The 10,992-nt window shown below is 36.8% G+C and overlaps 1 protein-coding gene across 1 annotated transcript in view; it reads left to right on the top strand.

The window, feature by feature from the left end:
- Positions 1-10,992, top strand: part of XPO4 (exportin 4) — a 151,298-nt gene that overhangs the window by 60,308 nt on the left and 79,998 nt on the right. The window contains exons 5-6 of the mRNA XM_006894100.1: positions 7,648-7,764; positions 8,492-8,645. Of these exons, the coding sequence (XP_006894162.1) occupies positions 7,648-7,764; positions 8,492-8,645 (271 nt within the window). The remainder of the gene's footprint in view (positions 1-7,647; positions 7,765-8,491; positions 8,646-10,992) is intronic.

The following is a 10,992-nucleotide window of genomic DNA, read 5'->3' as shown; positions in this document are numbered from 1 at the left end:
TCTGTAAATGTTCATTAAAACTAATAAAATTTAATAATTAAAAAAATTATTTAACTTCTCTGGACTTGAATAGACCTGATACCATTTCTTTCAGGAGCTGCTCTGAATTGTGTTTAGTAAGTCATTCAGCAAGTGTTCTCTCTCTAGTGGCCTTCTTAACCTTTTCTTAATTTACTTAGAAAGTAAACTTTATTAATATATATCTTTGTCTCAGAAGCAATATTTTATGTTTTCAGAATCAGGAGGAAGTATTCTAGTATCTACGAGTGAAAAATAAATTGCCTGTGTATTTCAAAATATATAGATAATCCCCATATGAAAGTTCCTTTGAATTCATTAGATAGTGCCTTATAACCTTGGTTCCTCGGACTGGCCTGCTGGCCCTGTCTCTCCTGCCCTTCCCTCTTCCAGGCTGGCACTGATGGCATTAAGGGTAAACCAAGCCACACTCCCTGCTATTGAGTTGATTCCAGTTCATGGTGAACCTGTAGGACAGAGTAGAACTACCCTACCCCCCAAGGTCTGAGGCTGCCAGCTCATTGGGAGAACACTGACTTATTGTTCATGCATTGTGTTCTTGTGGGTTCACACAGCTCACCCTTTAAGAAAAAAAAAATATTAGTTTACTTACAAAGTTTGTATACATTGTGTTTCACACTATCCTTAATTCACATTTTGTTTTATACAATCTTACCGTTTGTTATATTTTAGAAAATTAATCACCATTGGACTATGCCTGCCATTGCCCTGTCTTTCTAGATCCCCACTATATCTTCCCTATTTCATTTACCCGCTTCTCCACCCAACAAATTGTGCAACCCTATGATTTCCCCCCTGCACCTTCTTACCCTTCTGCTCCCACTCTCTCTCCCCCTTGGATATTCATACACGTTTTACTAGTTGTCTCTTTCTACAACACTGACCTTTTGCAATGTTTATCCGTATGAGACTGCGTTCACTCAGCATAATGCTGTCCAGTCCCTCCCAAGTTATGCAGTAATTTTCAAAATCATTGCTCCTGAGTGCTGCATAGTATTCCTTTGTGTGAATGTGCCACAGTTTCTCAGTCCATTCATTTGTGGTTGGACATTTGGGCTGTTGCACATGGCTCACTTTTCCTTACACTTAATTCACTACACCACCTAGGTCTCTCATTAAGGGAGAGGCAATAGTAAATGTCTAAATGTTAAAGCTATAAAAAGAAAAGGTATCAACAGGCCAAGGGGTCATTTGTGCAACAGAGAACTGAATTTGGCCTGGTTGTTGCCGGTTTCTCAGTGCACAGTTGAAGTAGCTCTTATCTTAGATGTATGCTTCGATGTATTTAAGTAAGTTAGAAGTATCCAACTTGTCACCCCTTACCTGCAAGCTGATGTTTGCCATGTGGTTTTGGAATATGAAAGCAGCTAGTCCTTAGTCAGCTAAGTCAGTGAGGTCCCTCAGCTATGATAGTAGGTAGAAGTATTTAGAGCATACGTGCTCAGTCAGTCTCTAGACCGACCTAGTCAGGGAGCCCAACAGAGGGGAGACTCTTTGCCCCCAAATGGGAATTAAGCCTCTAACCGATGTTAGAAACCTAATTTCTCTCCGGTGTTTCGAATTCACCATTGGCTCAGGGGAGGAAAGGTGGATGGTCTTGTGCGATTTACAGCCTCCAAAATCCTCCTGGAGGGTCAGTCAGCTGTGAGTTAGTATCAATACAATGGCAGTGAGTGATGGGATACGAGTATCCCATGTTGCCAGGTCCTGATTGGAAGGACATGATCCTTATTGGAGTGATCCATACTAGTTATTAATCTTTTTTTGTAAATAGCTTCTTAGCTATTTAGGAATTGGAAATGGATTTTTTATTTAATGTGGTGTCTTACCATTCCCTTAAGATTCCTACTGGTAGTGACCCCCATAGGACACCACAGAGCTTTCAAGGCTATGATCTCAGTACCTCATCTTTATTCCCTGGCATGGCTAATGGTTTCAAACCTTGAACCTTTTGGTTAGCAGCTCCGTGCTTAACCATGGAGTCACGAGGGCCCCTTCCCTTACAGTTTTATAGAAAACTTATATCTTCCCTTAGAAAGTATTTTCCTAGGGAAAAATGTTTTTTAGATTTTAAATTTCCATGTTTGTTAGCACAATTAAACTTCTGTAGTTGCTAAGTCACACATTATTTCATGCATACCTTTTTGAATAGGCTGTTTTCCTTCCATAATGATGAAGGACCTCTTACATCATTCAGACTTGATCTCAATGCTGATTTGAGAAAGATAGGGGAACTAATTTCTGAGAAAAGTAGCCTTTAAAAAAAAATTTAAAAACCAACTTGCATTGAAGTTAAATTTTTATTTCTTTCTTGCTTATCTTACTTCCTTTGAACGGGGTAGGCATGTGTTAAACCCCTTTTAAAAGCTGTTTAATTTAGCATGTAAGCCTCCTTTCTTCCTCTTTGCAGCACTCTAGAAGTGGGTGAGAAAGTCACTTGTCTACAGCAGTGCTGCCCTGGAAGTGATAGCCGACTTAATCTCTCTTATCACAAGTCTCATTGATGTTTGCTTAGAAGAGCAGCTGAAAGTCTGCTTTATGTATGGCAACCTTTCATAAAGTTTATTCTTGGTAATAAAGCTCCTGGGGCAAAAGCCAGGCTATTATAAGAGACAATCCTCTCTCTGAACAAGAGTATTTTACTTTGTCAGCTGGAGTTAGTGTTTGAGTATCTTGTGCTTGTGACAATAAGCTGGTGAGTAAGGCAAGCTATATCTGAAGGGTATTTTTTTTTCTCATTAACATGAAATTAGTACTTTTACTAGAAATGAGAATGCTGCTGTTAGACTTTTAATATGAAGACAGAGTTGACTTGTTAGTGAATTAATGTTTGAATTTTACATTGAATTCCTTCATAGCCTTGAAACCATGTTGCATTGTCTAGTAATTGTTTTACACATTTACATTTTCTCTTCAGAATTTATCTCTAGTTAAAAAATAGCACATCGTATTTCCATTTTTAAGATATTACTAGAGTGTTTGGCTTAGATGTAGTAGACATTGGTCATTAATCCAAGAAACATTGAGCATCTAATATATTGTTTTAGTTATTCATCTCTGTTTTTGGAACTATCTGGTAATTTTCATTTGGTGGAAGGTAGAACAGCCAAGAAGTAGGGTAAAAAGGGATGTGATCTAAGTGATGGTCATTTTTATAATGATATATTTATATCTCATATAATGAAAATATTTTATAATGCTAAAAATTGCCAGTTGATCTTATGAAATAATAGGCTGCATTTATATCTTGCTTTTGTATGCATTAACTAATATGAATATTGGAACAATTATGTAAATTAGGTAGGAGAGTAGCCCCTTTTAAAGATTAGAAAACTGAGACCAAGATCGATTTAAGTGGTTTGTCTATAGTTACGTGAAGAAGTGAAGCCTGGACTGTTAGAACTTGGTCTCAGCAGTCAAATTCAGGAGATTGACTCCTGAAAGAGATCCATAGCATGCTTTAATTTTACTGGGTTTTTACATAGATTGAATATATTTTGACATTTGGTTTCACTTTTGTTGCAGTGAAAATTATCTGTTTAAGTGGTTTTGAGATTACTGGCAGTTCTAAGTGGCAGAGAGGAACTGGGGAGCTGGCATAAAGCAGAGCATTGGGCTTGGGCACCACTTAGTCAAAGGCTAGGAAGTCCCATTATCTTTTAATAGCTTCCAAATAGCAACTTAATTAAAATATCCCAGAGCCATTACCTTAGAATTCCTTTAGAAAGTTTTGCATAAAGAAGTTTTATGAAAATGTTTGCTTGCTGCATTTAGAAAATTGAGATAATGAACATAATTTTTACTACTCTTAGATCGGTAAGCATTACTCTGTTACAATTAATGCCCAAGATTTGTACTGATAGTATTTCATACTGAAATCCTTGTTAAAATTTTAGTATGACAGTCTTACAGTATATTCCTTCTTCCCAGTCATTTGATTAGTAAACTATGATCTGATTTTATTGAAATTCAGTACTCTACGTTAATTATACCAACTTTCCCCCACCTCTGAACCACTATGTATCAGAGTCCTTTTCTTGTAATATACAAAAGTACTAGCTAGCTCTGACTGACAGAAGGAAGGCATGGAGGGAGGGAGCATCAGGCAAACTCTCCAGTAGAGGAGGTGTTGGTGGGGAAACAAGGGAGGGAAGCATTGTGCATGACCGTTGAGACTTGAGAGGCTTGAGGCAGACAGACAGGAAACCTAGGCAAGCGGAAGGAAGAAAAGCTTGGGACAACGCAGGTGGATTGACGCTTTGTAATTCTTTGCTCTTCTGCTCTGTCCTAGGAAGGAGCCATCCTCTTTCTTCCCTTAGGTTTTTGCTTTTGGCTCCCTTCCCTAGTTTTCTTCAGAACCATCTGATGCACTTGTGGTGTGAGGAACTCCATTTTAAGGAGATTTAATTGGTTATTAAGTAGTGAAAATGAGTAAATATTTAATGGTGAATCTTGGGACAGTTTGTGATCTGTTTAATCCCTCCTTGAATAGAGAGAAATACTTTGTCCATATGAAGTAGTGCTTTGCTGTGTGAATGTATTACCATTGCTTAATTATCCATTATTCTCCAGATCATTCTGTCTATTTGGCACCATTGAACCATAGTAGCCTAGTATGATTAGAGCTTACATGTCAAAGCTATATTAGATTTTCATTGTTTTTTAATGATGAAAATGTCTTGCTTAATTGAATTTTAATTATTTGAAAGCTGACAGTCTTATGTAACATTAAAGCCAAAATTTTGACTGGTAATATCTCCAACCACAGTGCATAATATTATATTTGTATGTGTTTCTTACGTTCGTAAGTGGTAAATTTTGAAAAGTACACCCTTAGTTTTAAAGATTTCTCTTATCACAAGTGTAAAGTAGAAAAACTAGAATAAATATTCATGAATGGTTTGGTAGAAATAGTATGTACATTATATAAAATATTAATAAATAAATAAAATACCAGAAAACTACAGAGAAGTGTTAAAAAGTATTGATCTATGGATGATAGGATTTTAGGCACTTTTATTTCTGATGTTTCAAAACATTATTTTTGTGAGGAAGAAAGATTATCTTTAGGGAACTAACTTTATAATAAAGCATTTTGTTCTTAATTCTCTTAGAGTAAACATGCTTTCTTTTAGAGATGAAATGGTATTTCATTAGTCTGAATCTCGCTCTTTTAGAGAGTTAGAACCAATGATTCCCATGGATTCCATTACACTGAGGGCTCCTGATTTGCCTGATGAATTTCATAATTAACAGAGACTATCACTTTTAAGAGTTCTCCTTTTTCTCCCTGTGCAGGATTCCTTCTCTGAACAGTGGTGATGCAGAAGGGCACTCATCTTTTCTTCGCTCCTCTTCCCTTTTTCCTTTTCTCATTTCTGCATGTCTTGACTGTAAACATTTGGTTGTAATCTTAGGAGTTACATGTTTTCATATAAAAGTACATACTGTTTGAATCACTAGAATTGTGCTACAGAAAATTGATTATGGTCATAGTTTAAACAGTTATTTTGTAGTGAATGTAGTTTGTTACACCCCCCCCCCCAAAAAAAAAAACAACTGTGGCAAGTGTAAATTACCCATGGAAAATGTTAGGCAATTTATTTGTATCAATGATAGTAGTTCCTTTAAGGATTCCTTTTGGGTTCTTTTTAACTCACCTGTTTTTTTATACATTGTACATGAATTCTGTTTTCAGAAGATTGACTAAATTTAAAGACAATGGATTTTTCTCATTTAGGTATTTGTTCATAATCTGTTTACTGAAATCTCTTATTTAGAAAGGATAAGTGAAAAGAAAGATTGAAAGACATAAATATATAGGAAATAAAAGTGATATTCAGAGTTCCAGGATTTTGAGACTAGAAAGGAACTTGTTTAGTATCTTTGCTCAACCCTCGTGAGTTAACTTTTTATACGTGTCATTGATTGAAACTTAATTGACCTTCCCCATCAGAGCCTGATTATATTTAAGAACTGTGATCAGCATAATGAGAGTTGATGCTGGTGTTATTTAAAATGTACCTGGAAAATTTTTGTCACTGATTTCTTAATCATTAGTCAGAAAATTTTTTTTTAATTAATTTTAATGAACGTTTACAAAGATTTTGGATTTCTATTCATTCACTGTTGCACTTTTCCACACTTCTCTTTGAAAAGTAAAAAAAAAAAAAATTATTTCATTGGTATAGAATCTCCCCCACCCCTCCAAATATTTTAAATCACATTTTTGCTTGGGCCTTGTTTTACAGGCTAGCTTTTTTTCTCCCTCTGTCTGGTTATACAAGAAACACCAACCTTTAAAAATGTTGACAATTTTGGAAAAAAAAAAGTTGACAATTTTGGGATGAAGGGGCATTTAAAAATTTTTAAACAATTGTTTATTTTTAAAAGTAGAATTGCACAATTTTTTTAATGCTAACCAGGAACATTGAGAGTCATTTTATCATTGTAGAAAGCATCTTGGATGCCAATCCCTACGTTTCTCAGAGAATTCATATTTGTTATCCTTTGTTGTTAGAGATTCCCAGTGTGGAAAAGACTGAGAAACTGCTGTAGTGTTTCTCAGTTACATTAGGCCATCCATAATATTAGTTGTATTGTATGCTTATTTTAGTTGCTAGTAAAGAACAAGAATTTAATATTATTTTATATTTTTAAATGAAAATTCCAAACATAGACAGCTTGAGGCAAATTGTAGGGTAGTCACCCGTTTCACTATCACCTAGCTTCGACAATTATGCACTCTGGCCAATTGTTAAACTTTTAGTGTTATGACTATTTGCTAAGATTTGCCAAGATAAGCATCTGTAAGGTCAAGGTAGTGACATCAGAAGCATTTCCGAACAAAGATGCTGCAGTTGGTGGGTGGATGGGACTGTGCTCAGCTGTTGTGTAAGCTTGCATAAATAGTATCATCCTGACTTTAATCTTTCGGTTGTTCAGAGGTAGTGTGCATATTTCTCTTTAACCCCTGGAAACATGCCAAAGTAATTTGTATCCTTTTCCCCATTCTTGGCACCTTGACTCTCAAGTGGTATGTAAATAAAATGAATTTGTTGAAATTAGTAGTAGCCATTGAAAAGGGAAATCTTTATTTTGTACATAAAATAACTTTTGAATATTCCCCGGCTAATACTTGGGAGACTATAGATCTGTTTTATTTTTCAGCTATTAGGAAATGTATTCTCCAGGCATTAGCACATACTCAGGCAGGCGTAGGTTCAGATCTTAGCTGACTTGAGTAGGCAATTGTCTTGACTTCCAAAAATCCAGTTAATGTGAACTTGGATATGGGTTACTGTGTGAATTAAATTACATAGTACATTTAATATTGGTTATTTAAAATATCATTTGGTCTCTGGGTAGAAGTATGTCCAGAGTTTAAGTCTTAAATGAATTTAACTGTGGGCTTGAGGTGGTAACATCAGACAATTTAGGAAAGAAGCAGTCTTTCCTCTATCACATCTAATTGTGTGGCTTAGGGTCTAAAGATAAAATAGAAGATCTGAGGTAGAGTGAAAGTGTTTCATTCTGTTTTAATAAGTGTTGTTTTGAAGCAGAACTTTATAAAAAAATAATGCCTTTTTTTTTCTTACGTGATTACAGCAAACTCTGGCCTGTTCTATTCTAACTGCTCTGTTGAGTGAATTCTCAAGTTCAAGTAAAACTAGCAACATTGGACTGAGTATGGAATTCCATGGTAACTGCAAAAGAATTTTTCAGGTACTGGTATTTTTGTTGTTACATTTTAGCTGGCGGATCATTCCGTTTATTCATTCTTTTCCTGAGGAGGCAAGGGTGTTAGTGTTCTTGATGAATGATGGTGGCCTGTACTTGAGGGTTTGTGCTGTGATGTCATAAGCTGAAGTGACAGGTTTGGTCAAAGTACTTGATCATTACAGCTACTTGTTTGATTCTAGTCAAAACAAAAAGGAAGTACTATAAAGATCCTTAGTTTGTTTATTCTGTTTTTAGATGCAACTAATTCAATTGAAGGGACTTGGCTGGCCTTAAAAATAGGTTGGGCAAAATGCCAGAGAGGCACTGTATTTAAAATGTGATTGCAGATGGTGTGGACTCTTTGTCTCATATGTATTGTTTGGCTCTGGAGCAAAGTTAAATGAAGGCATTGGTTTACCTTTTGGCCTCTGTAGTAGAACAACTGACTGCTTTTTAACAGTGTTGGAGCCAAAGACCTTTATTCCTCCAGTGCCTAAAGGCTTGCTTCTTGGTGAAAACTGCAGTTTTAAATTACAGAAAATGTATTCAAATCTGTGTTCCTTGAAGCATATGAAGGTGTGAATTAAAAAGAAACTGGAGAAAGGGAAATTTTTTTAGGGAAGTGGCATTTTCCCATAGGAAATATTAAGATTTTTGTGGTTCTTTAAGAGAATGCATTTTGAATGAGCATTTGATAGAAAAATATTTGTGGTGATTTTATTTCCTATAGGAAGAAGACCTTCGCCAGATCTTCATGCTTACAGTTGAAGTTCTTCAGGAGTTTAGCAGGCGGGAAAACCTCAATGCTCAGATGTCATCAGTATTTCAGCGCTACCTTGCACTTGCTAATCAAGTCTTGAGTTGGAACTTTCTTCCTCCAAATTATATCCTTTTATTGATTGAGCAGTTCATTTATTATAATTTTCAGAGATGATTTAATTACTACTCATAGTAGCAGCTGTGAAAAATGACCTGGTATGCAGTCATTACCAAATCATCTCATCTGACTTCATGAGGGGGAGAACCACCATGGACATCATCCCATAGCTGATTCCTTTGAGGTTGAGATCAGACATACCTCTTTCCCAGCCATTTTACTGGGTCTGACACCTCCCACAGCAATCTCTACTTTTCTAAATTGATGAATTTTGTTCCAGTGGCCACATGGAACTCTCCAATAATGCAATTAAGAAATTTTTTTCAGGGAAGTATCATGATCAAGAACAACTTAGGAGATAATTTCAATCAGGACAATTTTCAGCCAGGCCTGCAGGCAGGTTCCTCTAGCCCTTTGCCCTCAACCTTTCAACCTGACCTCTGAACTGATTGGGCAGGTGTTATGAACAGATATCTGTAGCTCTTCCAGTTCATCCCACAGTCCACTAAGTCGATCTGAAGGCACTCAGTTCTCTCTGTGGCTTGGCTGCCTTGTTCTGTGGTCTCTCCTATCTTGCTCCCACATCCTGGTTTTGCTGTTGTCGTTTTCCTTGCCATTTCTTACTGTCCTGTGCATTAGGAGGTTTTCTGCAGAGAATGTGTGTCTGAAGATTTGCTTCACTCCTGCTGCCTTTTTACTGATGTTAGTGAAGTACTTCTCTGCTCTGGGATTGGCTCACAACTTCTCAGACTTGAGGGAGGCAAAACTGACTACTCTCCTCATTAGCGGTATTTATTTTCATATTCCCACTCCCACAGAAGATTCCATGCACCTTGCTTGCCCTAGCAGTAAACTGTCCAGTCCTCTTGGGTGGGCTACTAGCACCTTGTTAGCATGTTGTTGTTATTCTAGGCTGTCAAAGCAGAGCCAACTTGTAGATGACCCTCCAGTGGCTTTTCAGTGCTCCATATTTCATGGGAGGAGATTGCCTATGTTTCTCCCACTCAACAGCTGGTGGATTTGAACCACATGCCTTTAGAGTGGCAGTGTAGCTGCTTACCTACCACTGAGCTGTGGGACTATGGGAACATAGTCCAACCCAACTTAGTATTGGTGTCAGAAAGAATATGGTAAGAACGACAGTGTTAAGTAATCATTGTCCTATGGCAGTTTTGTGGAATGTGCCATCAAAAGAAAATAAAAAACCAAACACATTGCCCTTGAGTTTATTTGGACTTACAGAGTTATCAGGGAAACAGTACAAGATTTCCAAGTCTTTGTAGAATCAGAATGTCGCATCTCTCTTCCCTGAATTGGCTGCAGGGTTCACACCACTAGCCTTTTCAACTTTAGTATATTTGTGGCTGTAATGAGCGCCACTAGCCTTTTCAGTTAAGTCAGGTGCTTCGACCACTGTGCCACAAGGTCTCATTTAAAAGAAAATTAAGTGTGGTTTATTAGAGATGAAGCTTAATTGTTTTTACTTATTATAATTCATTTGGACTCCCATAACATGTAAGATTTCATTTGTTACATTGTTGAAGAAAGATGATGAAATAAGTGGAAATATTTATTGAGAAACTAGTCTCTTTCTAGCAAAGAGATAGCTTGGGAAGGTGAAAGAGGTGAAGTACATTTTATCAAGAAATTGAAGTATTTTCCTCCTCTTAACATGTCAATACATTGAATTAGTTTGAATAACATTATTAGGGCTAAACTAAGATACTTTAAGAAATTTTTTATTTTGGGCATTAAAACTTTTAATTCTGTGAGTGGCAATTTGAGCTCTGGTGGCAGAGTCAGTAGGGCACTACACTGCTGATCCACAGGCAGTACCTTTCTAGTGATTCGAATCCATGGAAGGAAGATGGGCAGTTACCCCCATGTAATTTACTGCCTCCTAAAACCGACAGCAATGAGTTAGAGTTTTGTCGATTTTTTTTTTTTGGTAAGGGCCAAACTCGTTCAGCATTTCTTAAGCTCAAGGAACTGAAGAACAAATTCAAACCTACAGTTGCTATAATCAAGGATACTTTAGGCAGAATATTAAATGATCCAGGAGGTATTAAAAGAAGATGGAAGGAATATACTGAGTCATTGTATCGAAAAGAATTGGCAGATACAGAAGAATTTAATGAAATAACATTTGATGAAGGAAGAAGTTCAAGCTGCTTTGAGGGAAATAGCAAAAAGGTAAGGCCCCAGGAATAGATGGTATACCAATTGACATATTTCAGCTAACAGATGCTGCCCTGGACGTGCTTACCAAGTTGTGCCAAGAAATCTGGAGAACAACCACTTGGCCAACTGACTGGAAGAGATCTATATTTGTTCCCATTCCAAAGAAGGGTGAC

This window comes from Elephantulus edwardii, unplaced genomic scaffold (genome assembly GCF_000299155.1).
Source record: "Elephantulus edwardii isolate Elephantulus edwardi_28Jun2011 unplaced genomic scaffold, EleEdw1.0 scaffold00135, whole genome shotgun sequence".
NCBI lineage: Eukaryota > Metazoa > Chordata > Mammalia > Macroscelidea > Macroscelididae > Elephantulus > Elephantulus edwardii.
Note: the sequence above shows the minus strand (reverse complement) of the source record. Positions and strands in the feature narration are given on the sequence as shown.